Raw genomic sequence first — 22,999 nt, 5'->3', positions numbered from 1 at the left:
TGTGGGAACCGCACTTGGGTCCTCTACAAGGTCAGCAACTGATGTTAACGCTGAACCACCTCCCCCAGCCCCACAGGTATATCCTGAGATATTCGTCAGAACTATAATGAAAGTTCAGTCTATGAGCGATCAGACTGTCTGTCATTCATCCTTGGATCAATAGGGCCAAATCTCTAATGACTGTTTACCTACTTTTTTTTCAGGAATGAGACTCCTGATATTTAACCAAAGCTAACCACATTCAAGAACAACTTCTACATAATATACCAAGGAATATTGTGTCTTTCCTTTCAAGAGACATGTGAATAGAGACCTTACTCTGAATGTTCCACTAAAGTTGAGGGAAAGGTGGCAGAGCTGCCTGTGGCTATGCTGGGAAGGAGGGAGAACAGAGTAGGTAAAACCTCCACTTAAAAGCAATTAAGAGCATAACTGTTTAGTTTATCCAAAGACAGGCTCTGTCTTCAGGAAATCTGAGCGAGGGAAGTTGTAAGCTGAACTGTATTGGTCAGAAAGGCCTATGAATGACGGCTCTGAGGGAACTCAACCGTTTGCACATGCTCACTGTCAAGGCCTGTGTGGACACCCCACTCCAGTCTACTGCAAATGCAGCAGTCTCACAGTGAGCGGTGTCAAGAGCATAAAAAGAACTTTATTTCCAGGTGAAGGAGAGAGTACAAGAGAAAACTGTCAAAATTTCAAGAATTTGGGGGGGGGCAGCGGCTGGAGAGATGGCCCCATGGGTAAGAGTGCCTGCTGTACAAACCTGGTGACATGAGTGTGATCCTCACAATCATGAAAAAGTGGACAGTGAGCACTGACTCACAAAATTGTTCTCTGACAAGTGCCCCCTGCCACCATATGCACACATATATACACTAGTAAAATACACATTTTATGTGTATGAACATGTGGTCTGCATATGTATGTATACCATGTGTGTGCCTGGTGCCTCTGGACGTTAGAAGATTGGGTCTCCTGGAAATGGAGTTACTGACGGTTGTGAGCCATCTTGTGGGTGCTGGAATTGAACCGGGGCCTCTGTAAGAGCAAGTGCTGCTTCTCTCCAGCCCTAAAAATCACTAAAATAAAAAACTTAAAGGAACTACACAAAGAAAAAGAGAAATAAAAAACTTTTTTTTTTTAATTTCAAGAGTTTGTAAACTGGTTAACATTGGTGTTAAATATTTACCAGCATACCACATGCCTTTAATTCCAGCATTTGGGAAGCAGAGGCAGGTGGACTCTCCTCCCTCTCCATCTCCCTCTCTCCCCTCCCCCCAATACAATTACATTTTACCAACCAAACAGAACCATAGCAAGTATTCCTTCCTTACTCCCACACTCACTAACTGTGGTGACTGTCGTCTCTGTCAACAAACTGATACCCGGGGGCCTTCAGTCATGCCCCTTTGCATAAGATCATCCCAGATGGAATTGTCAGTACACACCCATCCCTACTCCATGCCTCGCTCCCCAGTATCCAACCACTTCCTACCTACTGGTAACTTTGCATGTGGCCTTGGGGGTGGGGGCGGGGCTAGAGCATGTTTATAGGCCCTGGCTCCATCTATGCAGCTGTGGAGAAACACTCATTCTTGCCAGGTAAGGCTCTCCTGGTGCAGCTGGTTGGGGAAGGCGAGCCCACACCCTAACCCTTCACCTATGCTCTGTAAGACAGCCCAAGAAGCTCATTGAGTCTCTGGAGAACTCTAGTGGAGCCCAGTTTGTCTGTCATTGGATGTTAGGGGAAAGGTAGATGTGGCTTTTCTCTCCCCCTGGGCAGGAATTGTGCAACACCAATGTCATTGTCAAAGATGATGTTGTTGGAGCAGAAGGACTCAGATTAGCATTGACTTCTGTAGGGAAGTGTTCAAGCACAGCTTTAAAATGTTTCACAGAGACTCTTAAGCTGACTCCTGCCAAACTGATACTTCTATGGATCAAACGTGTAAGCCGGGCCAGCATCTCACGTGCAGCAACCTTGCTCCTCAGCTTCCAGAGTGCTGCAATTACAGGAGTGTGCTGCTACTTCGATTTCGAGATAGGCAACTTTCTATAGTTTTTATTTCTTTTCTTGGTGTCGGACTGGAACCCAGGGCTTGTGCATGTCTGGCAAATGCTCTACCACTGAGCTCACATCCATCACCTAGAAAGTACAACTTAACATTTTTGCTTTGGAGACGGTCTGTTGTGCCTTTTCAATGCTGCTGCGTCAGCTCCCTGCCACTGCACAAGGTATTCAGCTTTAATTCTACCAAAATACATGAAGTGTGGTGAATGCTGATTACCCACAGGCTCTGCAAGTAATCCGCTTGCTAAAATTTGTAACCCCAAAATGAATATTTACAGTCACAAGAGTGTGCAGAGAGAAGGCTGTCACCTGACTTGCACCTTCCTAGCTGAGACTTACAAAGTGCTAGTTCTGTGTAATGTCCTTTACATGCTCTACTTAGACACTTGTTTTGCACTTTGGTTGACAACCCAATGGCCAAGAGGTACAGGTAGTTCTGCCCTGTGTGCCTTTCAGATAAAAAAGAAGTTTTGTGTAGGTATTAGTACAGTGGTCAAGGTGTTTTGTTTGCTGACCATGTTACTTTTTTTTTTTTTTTTTTTTTTTTTTGAGATAGGGTTTCTCTGTGTAGCCGTGGCTGTCCTGGATCTTGCTCTATAGACCAGGATGGCCTCAAGCTCAGAGAGATCTACCTGCCTCTGCCTCCCAAGTGCTGGGATCAAAGGCGTGCGCCACACCTGGCTACATTTTTCAATATTAAGCCATAATTGAAATACTTGAAAGGTTCTATGAAATCTGATTTTCTGATATTTCTCTTAGGCCTTGAATCCACACTTGTAACAAATCTTTTAAAAGGTGGATTCCGGGTTGGGGAGATGGCTCAGTGGATAAACCATTTACCATGTGTGAGGACAGGAGTTTGGATCCCCAGGACCCAAGTAAAGTTTGGGTAGGTGTGATGACCTGCATGTAACTCTAGAACTCTGAAGCAGGCTAGCTTGACTAGAGGAACTGGTAAGCTCTGGGTTAGGCTAGTTCTGAGAGGTCCTTCCTGTCCCAGTGAGCAGGGTGGAGACTGAAGCAGATGCCAGCATCAGCTTCCCACATCCACACACACATACGCGTGTGCTGTGAAGATTTGCCACTAGGATTGATTTAATAAAATGCTGAATGGCTAATAGCTAGGCAGAATTTTTGGGGCAGAGAGGATGTTGGTAAGAAGGGCAGTCATGAGAGTCAAGGGATGCAGAGAGAAGCAAGATGAACATGCCGTGTTAAAAGAAAGTACTGCCATGTGGTAGAGGGTAGATAAGAAATATGGGTTAGTTTAAGTTGTAAGAGCTAGCTAGTAACAATCCTAAGCTATTGGCTGAGCATTTATAACGAATAATAAGTCTCTTTGTGGTTATTTGGGAGCAGGCTGGCAGGACAGAGCTGACTGGCAGTCCCAACGAAAAACTCCCATATGTGCACACACTCACGAGACACAAATTTTAGTTAAAAAAAAAAAAAATCTTAAATAGATGTGTGCAAAATGAAGAAAAACTAAGATCCTACATGCTTATTTTGGGGGTAGGGCAAGACAATGAGTTAAAAATTCAATCCAGCTGAGCAGTGGTGGCATACACCTTTAATTCCAGCACTTGGGAAGTAGAGGCAGTAGGCTCTCATTGAGTTTGAGGCCAGCCTGATCTACAGAGCAAGTCCCAGGACAGTCTCCAAATCAACAAAGAGAAACCATGTCTCAAAAAAAAAAAAAAAAAAAAAAAAAAAAAAACAAAAACAAAAAATCCAATCCATTTTTTAATTATGTTGCAGAATTTAAGCCAGTTTAAAAATTTTTCCTCACACATTTAAAACATTTTTATAGTTAGTGGCAGTGGCACATGCCTTTTAAGCCCATCACTTGAGAGGCAGAGGCAGGTGGAGCTCTGAGTTCAAGTCCAGCCTGGTCTACAAATTGAGTTCCAGGAAAGCTAGGGCTACACAGAGAAACCTTGTCTCCAAAAATAAATAAATAATAACAAAATGATAGCCTATAGTGAAATAAGCTCACCAAGTACCCATCGTGGCTTGTCCTATTAAACTGTCTTTAGAATATTGCAAATATTCCAAACACAAAAACTTTTGTTGCTGTTTTTGTTTTTCAAAATAGGGTTTCTTGGTGTAGCCCTGGATGTCCTGGAACTCACTCTGTAACTCTGTAAACCAGGATGGCCTCGAACTAGAGATCTACCTGCTTCTGTCTCCCAAGTGCTAGGATTGAAGGTGTGTGCCACCACCTCCCAGCTGACACTAAAACTTTCAAAACAAAACAGTTTAAAAATTATCTGACTTAAAATCCCACCTAGCTGCTATTTTGTGAGACAGTGAACCCAGCATTTTGCTCACTCCAGGCAAGTGCTTTACCTCTTACTTACATCTCCACCTTCCCCTGGTGTCTTAATTTAGAAAAATATGACAGTTGGGTATGCTTACACATTTCTGTAACCCACTATGCAGTTTAGAGGCAACTGGAGTAAAACAAAAAGAAAAAAAAGATAGGGGGAAATATACATAGGGGTGATATCGCTCTGTATGCTGTGAATGTGTTGCTCTGATTGACTGATAAATAAAACACTGATTGGCCAGTAGCCAGGCAGAAAGTATAGGCAGGACAAGCGGAGAGAATCCTGGGAAGTGGAAGGCTGAGTCAGGAGACATCAGCCTGCCACCCAGGGAGCAGCATGAAATGGCACACAGGTAAAGCCACAGATGACGTGGCGATATACAGATGAACAGAAATGGGCTGAGTCTAAGTGTAAGAGCTAGTCAGCAGTTAGCCTGAGCTAATGGCCGAGCAGTTTTAATTAATATTAAGCCTCTGTGTGTTCATTTGGGTCTGAGGGACTGAGGGACTGCAGGACCTCGGGAGCCTGTTGGGACCAGGAAAACTTCAGCTACATGGGGGTTTTGTTTTTATATTGCTAGCTGAATTTTAATACACATTTGACCTTTGGACTGGTTCCTAGAATCCTTTGCAGGTATCAAGACCTGTGGATATTTACATCTCTCATGTACTTTTTGTGCTGAGTACTGACTCCTTATGTATATTAATCACTTGATTTATCACCGAGCTACATAGTCTACTCATCATGTGCAAAACAATGCATATTTCAATATATGAGGCAGGGTCTCATATAGACTAGCTTGGCTTTGAACTTGCTATAGCAGATGGCCTTGAACTCCTATCTGTGCCTCTTGAGTACTGAGAACACAGACCTGTGCCACCACAAAACACATTTTTTAAAAATGTGTGTGTGGTTGCTAAAAGCAGAAGAGTATCAGATCCCTTAGAGCTGAAGTTACAGACAGCTGCAAATCACCCAAAGAGGGTGCTAGGTGCTGAATTTGGGTCCTCTGGAAGAGTACCAAGTGTCCTTACCTGTTCAGTAATCCCTCTAGACTAGAGACCTACAGTTGAATTCCCTAGTGTGGAATCCAAGGGGGGGGGTGTACATGACAGCACACAATTTACTATTAAAAAGATATTCACACTCGATGGTACATGCCTAAAATGCTAGCTTCAGGAAGTTGAGACAGAAGGATTAGTTTGAGGTCAATCTGAACTATGAAATCCTGTCTCAAAGACCAGAAGCTGGAGAAGGGCTCAGAGGTTAAGTGTACTTGTTCCCAGTACCCATATGCACAACTAACTCCAGTTTCAGATGTAACAATCTTTTCTGAACTCCAACACCAAGCACAAATGTGCTACACATTCATACATTTCAACAAAACACTCATACACATAAATATAAAACAAGAGTATCTACATAAAGTATTAATCATTGATCTCATACATTTTCCTTTTTATTCAATCAGTTTTGATAAAGCCATCTGATCATGGATCAGATATATAATTTTAAGCCCCTATAAACAAAATAAGCATGTCAATTGTGGAGTAAGTACTTGAATTTACCCAGTTAGCTAAAATATTGCTAAGACCATTTTTGGATGGGCATCAAATTGATAGTAAGGGCTGGGATTACCTGACCTGTCTCTTACACAATCTTCAGCTTCAGCCTTGAAATTTGTATACCACTTTCACAATAGCTCCTTTATCATGTTTCAGAGAGGAAAAGAGGCAAAAGCCAGTGTGTACATTCACGGCACGCCTGTAAAGATCAGAGAACACTCGCAGGAGCCAGTTATCTCCACCTTCTTATCTGGGGGATGAATTCAGGTCATTAGGCTTGCACAGCACATCTCTTTACCCACTAAATCACCTCACTAGCCCCTACATTAAACATTGTAAAATTTTTTTTTTTTTTTTTTTGGTTTTTTGAGACAGAATTTCTCTGTGTAGTTTTGCGCCTTTCCTGGAACTCACTTGGTAGCCCAGGCTGGCCTTGAACTCACAGAGATCCGCCTGCCTCTGCCTCCCGAGTGCTGGGATTAAAGGCGTGCGCCACCACCGCCCGGCGTAAAAATTATTTTTTGTGTGCATTTGCATATATGTGCACAAGCATGCACACGCTACATATATGCACATGAAGGTCAGAGCACAACCTGTAGGAGTTGCTCTCACCTTTTACCAAGTGGATCCCAGAGATCAAACTCTGGCTGTCAGGCTCAGCAGTAAGTACCTCCATCCATTGAGCCATCTCACTAACCCACACCCTAAACTTAAAAAAGAATTTATGTGCACGGGTGTTTTGCCTGCTGTTTTTAACAGAATTCCAATCATTTGATTTTACCAATAAAGACTCAGGAGGCAGATGCTGGGGTGAAAGCCTGCTAGCTCAGACAGGCAGAGAAAGCACCCAACTGACCTTCCTCCTCCACAGACATCCCAGAAAGATCTTTCTCCTATGCTGTCTCAAACAAGATCCTTCCAACTCAATGTCTCTCCCTTCCAGAGGTCCAGAGTTTAATTCCCAGCACCCACATGTCAGCTCACAATCTGATGCCTTCTGGTCTATGGGCATACATGCAGACAAAGCACCTGTATAAATAAAAAATAAATCTAAAAAGCAGGGCGGTGGTGGCTCACGCCTTTAATCCCAGCACTTGGGAGGCAGAGGCAGGCGGGTCTCTGTGAGTTCGAGGCCAGCCTGGGCTACCAAGTGAGTTCCAGGAAAGGCGCAAAGCTACACAGAGAAACCCTGTCTCGAAAAACCAAAAAAAAAAAAAATCTAAAAATAATATATATAAATTATATGTATATATGTGTGTATAATACAGATGTGTACACACACACACAGACATATAAATGAGTGCAAGATCAGTTTTGGTTTCACAGAAAGTTCAAGGCCAGGGGCTGGTTAGACGGCTCAGCAGTTCAAAGTACTGGCTGCTCTTCCAGAGGCCCACATGGCATGATCACAACCATCTCTAATGGGATATGATGACCTGCTATGGTATGCAGGCAGACACAGCACTTATACGTCTGTTCCTAGCACCCACATCAGGTAGCTCACAACCACCTATACTCCAGTTCCAGTTCCAGGGGATCCAACACCTCTAACCTCTTTGGGCACCTGTCTTCACATGCACATACCCACACTTAGACAAACACACACACACACAAATAAATAAATAAAAATAATTAAAAAAAAAAAAGAGCAAACAAAAACCTAACTTATTAACTATAAGAACTATTTTGCTATCAAAACAGGTTTTTCTCTTTTGTTGAGACTCCTTATGAGGCCTGGCATAGGGACACATCCCTTTGATTCCACCACTTGGGAGGCAGAGGCAGGTAGATCCCTGTGAGTTAGAGACCAACCCGGTCTACACAGTTGAGTTTCAGCAAAGCCAGGGCTGTGTAGAGAGACCCTGTCTCAACAACAGCACTTTATAAACACACGACAGAGAAGTCACTGATGGTGCACTGCACAGATGAAGGCTTCTGCACCCCTCAAAAGAAAGTCTAGTCAACACTCGAGTTTCATTCTGGAGAATGTAAAGCTAGTCTATTGATAACTTTTCAAAACACATTAAAAATAACAAAATCAATGTTATTTGTTTGTTTATTTGTTTTCCCAAGACAGGGTTTCTCTGTGCAGCCCTGGCTGTCCTGGAATTCAGAGATCTGCCTATCTCTGCCTCTGAGTGCTGGGACTAAAGGTGTTTCCACTATGGGCTGGCAAAAACCATAGATTTTTGTTTTTCTTTTACCAATAAGGTTGGTTCCATGGAGTAAAACTAAGGAGAGTGAATTTTAGATGCCATCCCATAAGGACTCTGTTGAAATACCAGGAGTTTATTTCATCTCAAAAGGGCACCACATAATGTACTCAAAGAAATTAAATGCATGTTCAGTGCACATATATTTCATGTGACTGATGCCAGGAACTGAATATACTCTGTTGCGTACATAAGAGACACTGAAACTGATTTGATAATAAACAGAAAACTCCATCCCCACACTTAACGTTTATTAAAAATTGACAAACAAACAAAACCTGTACAAAAACTATCCCCCAATTCCTTATCACTTTGAAACAGTAATCTTGAAAGACATTATCGCCTAGGACCCCCTCTTCCTCTGCCGCGACCACGTCCTCTTCCTCTACCTCGGCCTCGACCTCTTCCTGCAACTGGGGAAAAAGTAAAACAAAGCAGGTGAAATTCTCTTTTATAGTCAAAGTACCCAGACTTACCCTGCCCCCTTTCCTACCCACACCTCTTAAATTAGCAGCTACAGTAAGAAAGCTTTAACTCAGCTTCTCTCGAACATGACCACTACCACCATCATGTAAAAACAAGAAGGACCAGCAGGGGGACAATTTACACCCTGTGCTAGATTTCTGCTTAATGAATCGAAGCCAAGCAAGTTAATTCAAAATAAAGAAACTCTAAGTACATTATACCAAATAACAATTTAATAACACCAGAGCCTGAAAACTTGTTTGGCTCAACCATAGCTTAGTACTTTAACCCACAGCCATAAACTTAACATCATGAGGACAAAAAAAAAAAAAAAAAAAGCAAAGACAGAGAAGAAACCACAGTGCACCTGCTTGGCGTACTCAGATTGAGATGTTTATTTCTCCCCTGGTGGTCAGAATCACACCCAGGGCCTCATACAGGAAGGTCAGCCAAGTGTTCTATCACTGAGCCATAACCCCACACCCCTGGGAAGTCATCCATTCATTCATTTTAGGATATGGTCTCTGTGATGGTTTGAAAGAAAATGGCCCCCAAAAGGAGTGGCATTAATAAGACCGACGGCTTTGCAGGAGTAGGCATGTCTTTTTTGGAGGAAGTGTGTCACTGTGGAAACAGGCTCTGAGGTCTCATAGATGATCAAGCCATACCCAATGTCTCATACCACTTCCTGTTGCCTACAAGTCAAGATGTAGGACACTCAGCTACTACTCCAGCACGACATCTGTCTGCATACCACGTCACACCATGATAAAAATGGACTAAACCTCTGAAAACGTAAGCAAACCCAAGTGAATGCTTTTCCTTGTAAGAATTGCTGTGGTTGGGGCTGGAAAGATGGTTCAGAGGTTGAGAGCACTGGCTACTCTTCCAGGTCTTGAGTTCAATTTCCAGCAACCACATAGTGACTCACAACCATGAGATCTGGTGCCCTCTTCTGGTGCGCAGGCAGAACACTGTATACATAATAAATACGTTTTAAACAACAACAAAAAAAAAGAGTTGCTGTGGTCACGGTGTTTCTTCACAGCAATGGAAACCCTAAGACAGTGTCTTCTAGCACTGGTTGTCTTGAACCTCACTTTGTAGACCAGGCTGTCCTCAAACCTCTCAAGTGCTGGGATTATAGGTGTGCATTTAGTAAAGGAAGAATAGCTTCTAAAGAAACTAGGATCATTAGATACAAAGAGTGAGATGATACAAGGCAGGAGGCTGAAAACAAACAAAAATCAAAGTTGGCATCATTCTTTATGGACGTCAGTTAGAGTGACAGTCTGCCTCCTCAGCCTGTAAAGCTTGTCACTGCTTCCTTGACAAGCAGGTAGGAAAAAGAAAGAAGGAATCAAAAGACACTGACACAGAAAGGCTTGAGATTTAGAAAAACAGCAGCCTAAGGTGAGGACTTACAGGGACAGATTAAATCAGTGCTTTTTAAGCTATGCATTTAATTTTTTTTTAAAGATTTATTTATTTATTATGTATACAGTGTTCCATCTGCATATACACTTGCAGGTCAGAAGAGGGCACCAGATCTCATTACAGATGGTTGTGAGCCACCATGTGGTTGCTGGGAATTGAACTCATGACCTCTGGAAGAACAGCCAGTGCTCTTAACCTCTGAGCCATCTCTCCAGCCCCACATTAAAATTTTTTATGAACAAAAAAAAAAAAAAAAAAAAGAAAGAAACTCAAGAGCATTTGTATTGTTATAACTAATTCTAGTAGTATACAACACATTTCTGGGTGGAAAGCAAAAATAATAATAATAATAATAAAAACCCCTCAACATCAACATATTAAACATCTATAAAATAATTGGCCCTTTTCTCCTACCCTACTCTTTTGTTTGTTTGTTTTTTTGTTTTGTTTTCTGAGACCAAGTTTCTCTATATAACAGCCCTGGCTGTCCTGGAACTTGCTCTGTGTACCAGGCTGGCCTCAAACTAAGAGATCCAACTGCCTATACCTCCTGAGTGCTGGAATTAAAGCTCCTGGCCCTACCCTTTACATTACTGGCTGACAGCCATGTCTCCCAAAGCAGATGCTGTGGTTCCAATATGGAAAGTTCTCTACAGACTCACATGTACCAGTTGGTCTCCAGTTGGTACAACTGTTTGCCAGATCACCTTCTGCTTCCTGCCTGTGCACACAGTATGACAGGACAAGAGTCTGCTCCTGAAGTTCTGCTTTCTCCAGGGTAATGGAAAGTAACCCCTTGAACTACCAGCTAGAACAGTGGTTCTCAACCTTCCTGATGCTGTGACCCTTTAATACAGTTCCTCATGTTGTGGTGACCCCCAACCATAAAACTATTTCATTGCTACTTCATAACTGTAATTTTGCTACTGTTATGAAAATGAGTATCCGTGTTTTCAGATGATCTCAGGTGGCCCCTGTAAAAGGGTCACTCAACAAACCCCCCCACCACACACACACACACAGGGGTTCTGATCTACATGTTGATAGCTACCAAGGTAGACTAACGCTTTCTTTCCTTAAGCTGCTTTTTGTCAGGTATTTTCTCATAGGAACAAGGAAAGTAGCTCAATACAGTAGGAAACAGAAATCTTTCCATGAGAAAAACAGCTCTAAGATAGACTTCCAGATCCTGAAACTTTGAATCTACTTATTGAAGAGGCCAACTTACTTTGGAATCCTGTAGAAGCTGGGACTGGTGGAACCAGACTAAAAGACCAGTTACTTAGGGAGGCTGAGCAGGGGGGTCACAAGTTCAAAGCTAGACTGGACTAATACCAAGACCTATTCAAAATGAAAGTAAAATGGGATACAGTGAGATGGCTCAGCAGGAATAGGTGCTTGCTGCAAAGCCTGCTAACTGAAGTTCAATCCCCAGAACCTATGTGATGGGAGGCGAATCATCTCCTGCAAGCTGTCCTCACTTCCACACACATCACGTCAGATGTGCCCAAACTCTCGGGCACGTGCGCGCACACAAGTACATAAATAACTGAACATAAAAATAAAAAAGCAAAATGATGAGAAGGTAGTTAAGTAGTAGAGTGCTTATCTGTTAGGTATAAAATCCTAGGTTTAATCTTCCAGTATTGGTTCTCAATAAATTAAAATTATTTGTTTTATTATCACATGTGTGTATGTCATTTAAGATGTGTATGTGTACACTTGAGAACATGCCACACTGTACATGGGAAGCCAGAGTAAAACTTTTGGGATTTGTTTCTCTTTCCACTGTGGGTTTGAAGATTAAACTCAGGTCATCAGGCTTGCATGGCAAGTAATTTTACTCTCTGAGCCATCTCAAGTGTCTTTAAAAATAAATCTTTATGGGTGGTGGCAGCACACACCTTTAATCTCAGCACTCCAGAGGCAGAGGCAGGCAGATCTCTGTGAGTTCAAGGCCAGTCTATTCTACACAGCGAGTTCCAACACAGCCGGGGCTACACAGAGAAACCCTGTCTCCACACTCCCCTGCGCTATATGTGCCCCCAAAGGAGAACAATTAATGGCCTATCAATAATAAAAACTATGAGTGTAGTTGTTTGAAAGAAAATGGCTCCCAAAGGGAGTGGCACTAATAGGAGGTGTGGCCCTGTAAGAGTAGGTATGGTCTTGTTGGAGGAAGTGTGCTACTTTGGAGGCAGGCTTTGAGGTATCATTTATCCTCAAACCATACCCAGTAAAATAGTTCACTTCATGCTGCCTTCTGACCAAGATGTAGCCAGCACCTGACTGCTTGCATACCACCATGTCCCACCATGATGATAATGAACTAAACCTCTGAAAATGTAAGCCACCCCAATCAAATGTGTTTCCTTGTAAGAGCTGTGGTCATGGTGTCCCTTCACAGCAGTAGAAACCCTAAGACAGATAGCAACAGAATAACAGGATCTTATGAAAACTCAAAGAAGGCTTGAGAATAAAGTATGTGCCAATAGAGAACAAGGTCAAGGTTACTTCCCAGAAGCTAGAACAAAAAGGCACAGAGATGAGAAAAGAATCAGCTAAAAGGCCCAGTTATCATGAATCCTGAGAAGAACAAAAAGGAAATCACCAAATTTAATGTTTTCTTAGCTGTATGGGCAAGAAAATTCACAATGAATTTTCACAAAGGATCTAAAACAAGAGGAAAGGGAAGCTGTGCAGCCTCCAAATCCAGAATCCACTGAGGAAAAGACAGAGAGAAGCATGGCATGGCTCTTCTCCACAGCAAACCCAGGAGCTCCAAGGATCGCTCGCACTCATGAGTATAGACGGTCCAAGCAAGAAAACAGCCTTGTTGTTCACAAATGTATTGGAACAGTAAATGAAGGTTTAAATACACCGTACATAAAACACCATCACACTTACCAGCTTCCCTTTTCTTAGACTTCACCTTAGGTTCCACATCCACAAGTAATGTGTCCAGAGGTAAGCTGTCTGGTAGAATAAAGTACCGAATGTTATTTCCTCGAATGCTCAAGGTTTCCAACTGTACAGGTTCTCTGTTCTTCAGGGTCATTTTCACAGCTTTAAGATGTGTATTCATGCTGACATCTACACCTGAAGGGAGGGAAAACAGAGCAATCACCAGCATGATAAAGAAGGCAAGTTATCTTGCCACAGATGAAATCATACTCAAGGCTTGGAGAGATGGCTCAGGTTAAGAGCACTGACTGCTCTTCCAGAGGACCTGGGTTCAATTCCCAGCACCAACATGGCAGCTCACAACTGTCTGTAACTCCAAGATCTGACACCCTCACACAGAAGGTAAAACATACAGGCAAAACACTAATGCACATAAAATAAATTAAAAAGCAAAAAACAGAATCAAGAAACTTAAAAAAGAAAGAGAAAGGAAGAAAGAAGGGAGGGAGGGAGGAAGGAAGAAGGCAAAAAGGCAAGAAGGCAGGAAGACAGGAAGGCAGGAAGGCAGGAAGGCAGGAAGGCAGGAAGGCAGGAAGGCAGGCCGGCCAGGTGGTGGTAGTGCACACCTTTAATCCCAGGATCTCTGTGAGTTCGAGGCCAGCCTGTTCTACAGAGCTAGTTCCAGAACAGGGTCCAAAGCTACACAAAGAAACCCTGTCTTGAAATACAAAAAAAAAAAAAAAAAAAAAAAAAAAAAAAAGCATTGGCTGTTATTCCAGAAGTCCTGAGTTCAATTTCCAGCAACCACATGGTTGCTCACAACCATCTATAATGAGATGTGATACCCTCCTTTGGCATGCAGGCATTCACGCAGAAAGAACACTGCATACATAAGAAATGAATGCATCTTTAAAAAAAGAGTATTATCTGGAATGTTAAAGTGCAAGTTTCTGAGACAGCTTAATACATACACAATGGGGTGGGGGCAATATAAACCAGTAATTTTTCCTTCATAAAACCTTTTCCTTGCCACAATACCACTGTACAGAGCTAAGTGCATGTGCAGAATTGAAGGGAATTGGATGCACTGGTGGTATGGTTAAGTCACACCTGCAATCTCAGCATTCAGGAGGAAGGCAGAGGAGTGCTAGGAGTTCAAGGAGAGTGTGGATTACAGAGAAAGAACCTATCGGTAGACAAAGGAAATGAATGTAACAAGCTGTGAAGGAACCATGAATACTGTGTATACCTTACGTCCACTACTTTCAGAACCAAATACTTATGCCAGGACTGGATAGTGTTTATGGCACAATCCTCCCAGTGTCACCATAATTTCCTTACCAACATTCTATCAAGCCGTTTTCGCTCTTCTTTTTAAAGACCTATGGTACTTTTTCCTATCACTAGGAACTCCCCCCACCCTCCTGAGACAAAGTCTATCTATGCACCCCAGGATGAACTCAGACTTGTGATCCTCCTGTCCAAGTCGCCCTAGTGCTTTGTCTACAGGCAAACAACACCACACCCAGCTTAACATGTCTATTTATTTACTTAAAAAAAAAAAAACAAAAAAAAAAAAACATATGTATTTTAGCCGGGTGGCAGTGGCGCACACTTGTAATCCCAACGCTCGGGAGGCAGAGTCAGGCAGATCTCTGTGAGTTCGAGGCCAGCCTGGTCTACAGAGCCAGGTCCAGGATAGGCACCAAAACAAGTTCCAGAACAGCCAGAGCTGTTACACAGAGAAACCTTGACTCAGAAAACCAAAACAAGCAGGGGGGTGGAGGATGGGGGTCACAGGCCTTTACTCCCAGCACTCAGGAGGCAGAGGCAGATGAATCTCTGAGTTCAAGGTCAGCCTGGTCTACAGATTGAGTTCCAGGATAGCCAGGGCTACAGACAAAATCTGTCTCGAAAAATAACAAAAAAGAAAAAACAAAACAACAAATCCTTTCCCCCTCCATGTCAAGTCTCAAATGTATTTTGGAAGAAGCAACATTCTATGCAGAGGAACACACAAGCAAAAGTATACATACAAGCTATAAAAACAAGAGCACCTGGCAATTTGGTTTGGTTGTAGCACACGAATATGAGGCTTAACTAAGGCCCATTCAGTAATTCAGACAAAAAGAATGAGGACATTCAATACAACAATGCTCACTAAACAACCAAAAAACTGTCCAGCAGGTGAACATGGGGAGAAAATCGAACATTATAGAAACAGTGCGGCCTCCTCACCTGTGATTGTTCCATGGACTTGTGTTCCATTCTTCAATTCAATGGTTACAGTTTCATGACTCAATTTCATCAAAAACCTATAAAACAAAAGTCCTGAATTTTTACCTGTAACATTTAAAAGTCTTTTAGTGAAACTGGTAGGGTAAAATTGCTAGAGTTCAATATCTTCCAAATGTTCCTACAACAATTCCTAGGGGGTCTGGACATTTGACCCAGCAGTTAGGAACACCTGTTACTCTTGCAGAGGACCCAGTTTGAGTCGCAGAACCCACATGAAAGCTCACAACCATCTGTATCTCAAGTCCTAGGGGATCTGGCAAGCTGTGGTGAGCACACATGCAGATAAAACACTCATATACATAAAATCTTAACAATTTGTATTAATAATGCACAGTGTGTTTAACTTCTCCTCAACTGAACTCTCAAACTTATAAAGGAACAAAGTAATAAACTGTCATCTGGCATCTGTCTACTATAGGTGTGCCCACCTTTTTGGCTTCTTTGGACCACACTGGATGAAGAAATGACTTAGGCAACATATTCTAGGGGTGTCCAACCTACAGCCCATGGACTTTAAGAGTATTCAAATGTTTATTTGACACAATAATGTCACCTACAATGCTTGAGTTTGTGATTTTGTGTTGGGCCACATTCATAACTGTCCTGAGCTTTGGACTAGAAAATAATGGAAACCATTACAAATGAAGACAATCAAGATCCTGGAGTAGTATCAAGTGGGTGGGACACTTTTAATTCCAGCACTTGGGAGGCAAAGGTAGATGAGTCTCTGTGAACTAGAGGCCATCCTGGTCTACATAGCAAGTGAGACACTGTTTCAACAAACAACAAAAAGACCCTGGACTAATTTTAAGCCGCAAGAAGAAAGTAAGAATCATTATCAATAGCATAAGATTACATAGTAGAAATAAAGAACCTCTCTTTTCTCTTCCTGCTTTCTTAATGAAAAGGGATATTCTTCTAACCTGTAAGCACATATGTAAGATCCAACTTCAAATAAAGCAGGCCATTCTTCAAGTGTCTAAGTGTCTGTAACACTTAGAGCTTACATAGCAGTTTACACTGGAGATGATTCCTTAAAAATAAATATTCCAAGAGCTAGATATGTCCAAGTCCACTATATGGAGATGCCAAGTATCCCACTGAAAGTTTTCAACTTTTTGCTATTACAAACTAATTTATGCAAGCACTCGCCAATACCAACAATCTTCCAATTTTCTATCTATGCAAAAGAATGAGTGTTGGGGGGGCATAGCAAGATGACTCAGAGGGTAAACACATTCTGCCGCCGGGCGGTGCGGGCGCACACCTTTAATCCCAGCACTCTGGAGGCAGAGCCAGGCAGATGGATCTCTGTGAGTTCGAGGCCAGCCTGGTCTACAAAGCGAGTTCCAGGAAAGGCGCAAAGCTATACAGAGAAACCCTGTCTCAAAAAACAAACAAACAAAAAAACCAAAACAAAAAACAAACACATTCTGCCAAGACTGAGGATCAAGTTTGATCCCTGAAACCAAAATGGAGAGAATCAACTCCCCCTAGGTCCTTTGACCTTTGTACACACATAGTGATGCCAACCCTCTCCCCCCACACACACACACAAATAAATAATTGTAACCTTTTTTTTTCCTAAACAGGTTTTCTCTGTGTAGCCTTGGGTGTCCTGGAACTCTCAAGAGATCTGCCTGCCTTTGCCTCCCAAGCGCTAGGATTAAAGAAAGGTGTGTGCCACCACCACTGATAATAATTGTAATCTTAAAAATAAAAAATTGAAAAAATTGAACCAAGCATGGTGGCACCCTTTAATACCATCAGGGAGGCAGAGGCTCTGTGAGTTCAAGGCCAGCCTGGTCTACACAACAAGCTCCAAGCCAGCCAAGACTATATTTGGAGACCCTGCCTCAAAAACAATCATCACCAACAACAAAATTAATTAAAATACTAAGTAGGGCTGGCAGGATGGCTCAGCGGGCAAAAGCACTTGCTATTTGTTCAGGCTGAAGACCTGAATTTTAATACCTGGGACCCTGGTGGGAGGCAAAACAAACTCCCCAAAATTGTCTTATAACATACATGTGCACCTGTTGTGTGCATGAACACACACTAATAATGTATTTCCTAATGAGCAAAGCTAGGAAAGATGCATGCTTGTAATCCTAGCACTTGAGGAGTGGGGGCAGAAGGAACAGGAATTCAGCCTGGCCAAATGAGACTCTTAAAAAAAAAGGGGAGGGGGGTAGAGAGATGGCTCTACAGTTGGTCAATTGGTCAAGAGCATTGGCTGCTTATTCCAGAAGACCCACATGCCAGTTCAAAACTATCTGTAACTACCCTAGCTCCAGGGAACCCAATGCTTTCTTCTGGCCTCCACAGACATCAGACAAACATGTGGTGTATATACATAAAATAAGTCTTTACAATAATGATAATAAAACAGAAAGGAGGAGGAAGAAGAGACAGTGGCAATTTGCCTGTGGTTTGGTATCTTTCGTGAATATAAAAAATCTGTATTTCTTAAGAATTGCTTATGCATCATTACGTACTCTCCATCAGTTTGAGTTTTTCTTTTTTATCAGTCCATCACTCATTTGACTACAAACTCTAAGTGCAGGCCACCACACTTGGCTTTTTCTTTTCCTTAAAAAATGTTATTTAAGCTGGATGGTGGCGAAGCATGCCTTTAGTCCCAGCACTTGGGAGGCGGAGGCAGGTGGATCTCTGTGAGTTTTAGAGGCCAGAATGGTCTACAAAGAGTTCTAGGACAGCCAAGGATACAGAGAGAAAACCTGTTTTTTATTTTCTGAGTATGAGTGTTTTGCCTGTTTGATGTACATGAGTGACATGTGTCCCGGGTGCCCACAGATGCCAAAAGGGGTCATCAGATTCCCTGGCACTGCAGTTAGACAGCTGTGGGTCCTAGGAATTGAACCTAGATCCTCTGAAAGAGCAACCAGTGCCCTTAACCTGAGTCATCTCTCCAGTCCCCTGGCTTTTTTCTATCCATTTTATTCTGTTACGACCCTTTGGAGCTCAGGCTTTAAGTTGAGCTTTTCCACACCAGGACTGCAAAAACATTCTCTTCTTTTACTTTTACACATTTAGAAACGTAATGTAACCTACCAGGAATTCTTCTTTTTCTTGTCTTTTCTAAGGAACAAATCTGCCTTTATAATTCTCCCGTTGGACGGCAGTCTGTCCTTCATTTCATCTACTCTTCTTCTGCCCTAATTTTTTTTTTTATCATGATATACTGCAAAGGAAGAAAACTGAAGGGGTGACAAACTATTAAAATGTTGCCATTTCTCCCTTTCTTTCCCTTCAGTATTTACACTTTCACCTTGTCATCTGAAAGTAAGGTGCTGGCATTAGTAAGGAACCTTAACACCACAACTGCACACTATAACTGAACAGCGCACCGAGCACACTTCATGTTTAGACTTTAGTCTATCATTCACTTCACAATTACATGCAGTAAAGTAACTCTTAGCAAAATGGTCACGGAATGACAATTCTACAATATCATCTAACAACACTTTATATTCAAATTTTCTCGTCTATCTTCTTTTTCTACAATAGCCTTTGTAAACTACTGCAACGTCCACTACATTAAACTGCACAAGTAATATTACCTAGCCCATTCTCCCTACCATCTCTACTATGAAATCAGGCCTTTCTATAGGGAATACTGGATTATAACGAACACTGAGTACAGGCTCAATGTTTCAGCAACTAATGGAAATCCAACCTTAAAAAAATTATTTTGTCAAGCATGGGAGCAAAGATCTTTAATCCCAGCACTCAAGAAACAAACTGTTTCAGAAAGAAGGGAGTGTGGAAAAACAGGGTCCTTTTGTGGAGATGGTATTCTGCTGAAGAATTCCCTTAAGATATCTAGGCACGGGGCTGGAGAAATGGCTCAGAGGTTAAGAGCACTGGCTGCTCTTCCAGAGGTCCTGAGATCAATTCCCAGCACCCACATGGTGGCTCACAGCCATCTATAATGAGATCTGGTGCCCTCTTCTGGCGTGCAAGGTTACATGGAAGCAAAATGTTGTATACATAATAAATAAATCTTTAAAAAAAAAAAAAAAAGATATATAGGCACAGACTTGTAATCTCAGTTACTTAGGAGACTGAGGCAGGATGATTGCAAATCTGAAGTCAGCCTCGGGTATGGAGTGACTTCTAGTACAACTTGGTGACATCCTGCCTCAATTTTCCAGTGAATCCTTCATTTTGTGAATTATCTTGCTTTTATTATTATTGTTGTTTTGAGACAGGGTTCCTCTGTGTAGTCCTGGCTGTCCTAGAACTTGATTTGTAGATGAGGCTGACCTCAAATTTAGAGATCCCCCTGCCTCTGCCTCTGGAATGCTGAGATTCAATGTGCACCACCACACCTGGCTTTGAATTCTCATTTTCTCCCTCTCTCCCTCCCTTCCTCCCTCTCTCCAAAACAGGGTTTCTCTGTGTAGCCTTGGCTGTCCTGGAACTAGTTCCGTAGACCAGGCTGGCCTCGAACTCAGAGATCTGCCTGCCTCTGCCTCCTGAGTGCTGGGGTTAAAGGTGTGCACCACCACAGCCAGGCTTGAATTCTTTTTAATACAAGTGGGACATCAAAACAGTCAGGTACATGGGAGTCCATTAGTATCTAAATTCTCACCGGAAAACCAAAGAGAAATGGACAGTGAGAGGTATCTTCATTTGTAAAAATAGGAAAATTGGCAATTTATTAGATGACAAACCAATTAAGAGAAAAGTAGCCAGGAACGCTCACTTCCTGGGTTTGGGCAAGGTGGTAACGGGATAAAGAGCCATCACAGTCCCATTAATTGATGCACAAATAAGAAAGCCCACTGAAAATGCAAACTAGTCAAACAATCATTTTCACGAGGCAAAAATATATTCTCTAAGAAAAAATTGTGCACTACAAAAAACAGGACTCAGGACAAGCCATTAAAAAAAAAAAAAGCACATCAGCAGGAGGTGGTGGCACACCTTTAATCCTAGCACTTGGGAAAGGCAGGTGGATCTCGATGAGGTCGAGGCCAGCCTGGTCTACACAGCAAGTTCCAGGACAGCTGAGGCTACCCAGAGAAACCCTGTCTCAAAGCGGCGGGGGGGGGGGGTGGGGGGGTGGGGGGTGGGAATCACATCAGTAACAAGTGAGCACTTGCCTAGGATGATGGCCGGAGGTCTAGGTAAACTCGCAGATTTATTGTAACTGAATCTTTAAATGAGAAAAACGTAAGTTACTGCAAATACATTATAGTTCACATTAGCCAGCATGGAAACAGCAACAGTATACTTTATCCCAGTGCTTGGAAGGAAGAGGCAGGCAGATCTCTGTGAGTTCGAGGCCATCCTGGCTTACAAAGCGAGTTCCAGGACAGCCAGAGATGTTACACAAAGAAACCCACCACAAAAAAAAAAGAAAAAGAAACTTCGTGAATTGTTTAAAACTACTCCAAGAGGTGCCCAATGGCAGTCTAGTCAACTAAAATAGTTCTTGACTCAATAAGAAACTCAATATTTCTAACTTAGCTTAGGCATTATACCCTGTTGCAGGCTCGTCCTCAAATCTATTTAGTTTGGAAGTAATCATACCAGCAAACAAGGCTCCACTAACCGACACAATCAGTGCAGTCGGGAGAAATTAACTGGTTAACTTCTGCTTCATCCCGGGACATGGTCTTTCGTGAATCGAAAGCCTACATTAACGAGTTACATAGTTCAGATAACCGGTCAAAAGTAAAGGAAAACCTAATCTAAAACGTCTAGCAAATCGGCGTCGTTATTTGCAGATAAAACCATGCTAGTTTTGAGTTCTCGTAGGTGCAAGTAGCCCGACTCGCAAGGAAAACCGGCCACTGTTCCGTTTAAGCCGCGGGATTCGAGGTGGGCAGAGGCAGTTCGGCCCCTCCATTCCGGGAAGCCACGCGAGGCCGGGGCGCGGCGTCCGCCAGCCCGAGCTCCGGCGGGAACGAGCAGGGCGCGGCGGGCCGGGGCGCCGGAGGCCGTTAGCAGGCCGCGCGCACGCGGCTTTCCCGCCTCCCGCGGGCACAGAGGCCCGGCTTCCCGAGCCCGCCCGAAGCCTGTCCCCGCCGCCTTCGCCGCGCCTAGGGACCCCCTCACCTCACGAGCTTCATCCTAGCGGCTCGGCCTCCTTCTGGTCCGACTGGACACGGAATTCAGGACCCCAAGACTCGCAGAGGAGGCGTATGAATGGCCGGAAGAGCGCGCGGAGGCCTGCGGATGCGCGGCGAAAACGCGGAAGCCGCGCTGTCTTCCGGCCGCCGGGAGAACGGCAGCGGCCCCTAGCGACGGGAGGAATCCTTTGCGCCTTCTGAGCGCCTGAGGCTGGCGGCAGACATCTGCAGGATTCACACACGTTTCCTGAAGCTTTCACACTTGGAAGGAAGAGAAGTTCTGAGAGAAGCTCTCCAAGACTTAAGTTTGATCCTTGGGACCCACGTGTTGGAAGCAGAGAACTCAGTCCCTCAAGTTGTCCCTAGTTGGTTTGACAACTAAGCTGAGCCAATCAGATCTTTGGACAGATGGTTTTCCTTTGGGGACATGAATTGTAATAACCCCAGAGCTACTGAGCAGCTTCTTAAAATCAGGAAAACCATTCTCAGGACAGAGTTTTAAATAAACCCTTAATTATATAGTAAGTACTTCGACAATTTTTTTTTAAAAATTGTATGTGGATACATACAATTGTATGTTGAAGTTAAATAAAACAATTCAACTCCTTATTTGCAATAACCACATTGTAACTACTCAGCATCTGTATGTCTCTGATTACAGACAGTGCAGATAATTTCCACTATCACAAGAAGTTTGGATAATACTAGTTTATTATCATATTTGTTTGAGTCTTACAATTATTTATTTACTTATTTACTGTACTCAGGAGAATGTAGTGTCAGAAAGCAAAAAAATAAATGTTCCCTGCACTCTCCAGCATCCATTATCTCCAGTATTATGCTTTTTCCCCCCACAAAACAGCCCTGTCCCAGTGTATGGGAACTGGTCCCAAGAGCCTGTGAGAGCAAAGGAGGGAGCAGGCAGGTGGGGATTGCATGGGCCTGGGCATCAAGAAAACCACATAGGTCCTTGGGATTTGGGTTAGAAGACAGGTGGGTTATACAAAAGTTATTTCAGAGCTAGGCACGGTGGTGCAAGTTTGAGGCTGTCATCAACCATATGAGTGGACTATCTCAAACCTTCCCCTCCCCCTAAAAAGTGATTTCACACAAGTCAGACTATATCAAGCTAATATCAGATCAGAATCAGGCACATTTTTATGCCAAGCTCTGGTCATAAAGCTTCACACACCTCTCTCATGATTTTGTCTATTTAATGCTGAGTCACCAGGGTGACTCAGGGGTAATTGTAATAGTTACCACTCAAGATGGTTTCTGTAATGTCAAGATAAACCTACAACCCTTGATTAATATTCACAAACAATTAAATGCCTCCCCCCTTACTGCCTGGATATGTTTGATGGTTCTTGGCCTCCAGCTCTATGGTGCTTCTGTAACAATTAGCTGAGTAGTTAATTAGAAGAGGGAACCAGGAAGGAAGAGCTTGTGGGGTGAAACCTCATTCTTCTGGAATTGGTGACAAGGCAGTGGGCCCTGATGTCCTCTGGAACTTGAGAGAGAGCAGGGCCCTGTCTGTGTCGCTGTGCATGAGGAGGAGAAGAGGCACTGCTGACCGGTCTGGAGTGAGGCACATGGGGGAAGCAAATGA

General features: G+C 43.0%; 1 protein-coding gene across 2 annotated transcripts; it reads right to left on the bottom strand.

Annotated features, from left to right (window-relative positions):
- Positions 1–8,392: 8,392 nt before the first annotated feature.
- Positions 8,393–21,517, bottom strand: Snrpd1 (small nuclear ribonucleoprotein D1 polypeptide). Of its 2 annotated transcripts, XM_028876697.2 has the most exons (5): positions 21,377–21,517; positions 18,362–18,491; positions 15,227–15,303; positions 12,992–13,183; positions 8,393–8,595 (listed from the first exon to the last, which is right to left on the bottom strand). In XM_028876697.2, the coding sequence occupies exons 2-5, from the start codon at positions 18,442–18,444 to the stop codon at positions 8,519–8,521; spliced, it is 429 nt and encodes a 142-aa protein (XP_028732530.1). In that variant the 5' UTR covers positions 18,445–18,491; positions 21,377–21,517; the 3' UTR covers positions 8,393–8,518. The 2 variants fall into 2 exon arrangements, with proteins under 2 accessions (XP_028732530.1, XP_028732531.1); XM_028876698.2 differs by lacking the exon at positions 18,362–18,491 and having other exon boundaries at positions 21,377–21,514.
- Between the last annotated feature and the right edge of the window lie 1,482 nt (positions 21,518–22,999).

This window comes from Peromyscus leucopus, chromosome 19 (assembly GCF_004664715.2).
Source record: "Peromyscus leucopus breed LL Stock chromosome 19, UCI_PerLeu_2.1, whole genome shotgun sequence".
Lineage (NCBI taxonomy): Eukaryota > Metazoa > Chordata > Mammalia > Rodentia > Cricetidae > Peromyscus > Peromyscus leucopus.
Note: the sequence above shows the minus strand (reverse complement) of the source record. Positions and strands in the feature narration are given on the sequence as shown.

Coding starts and splice junctions, on each gene's coding strand:
- Snrpd1 (XM_028876697.2), bottom strand. CDS start 18,444: ATGAAGGACAGACTGCCGTCCAACGGGAGAATTATAAAGGCAGATTTG. Junction 15,304..18,361: donor AAGAAAAAGAAGAATTCCTG/GTAGGTTACATT, acceptor TTTGTTTTATAG/GTTTTTGATGAAATTGAGTC. Junction 13,184..15,226: donor AGTCCATGGAACAATCACAG/GTGAGGAGGCCG, acceptor CCCTCCCTTCAG/GTGTAGATGTCAGCATGAAT.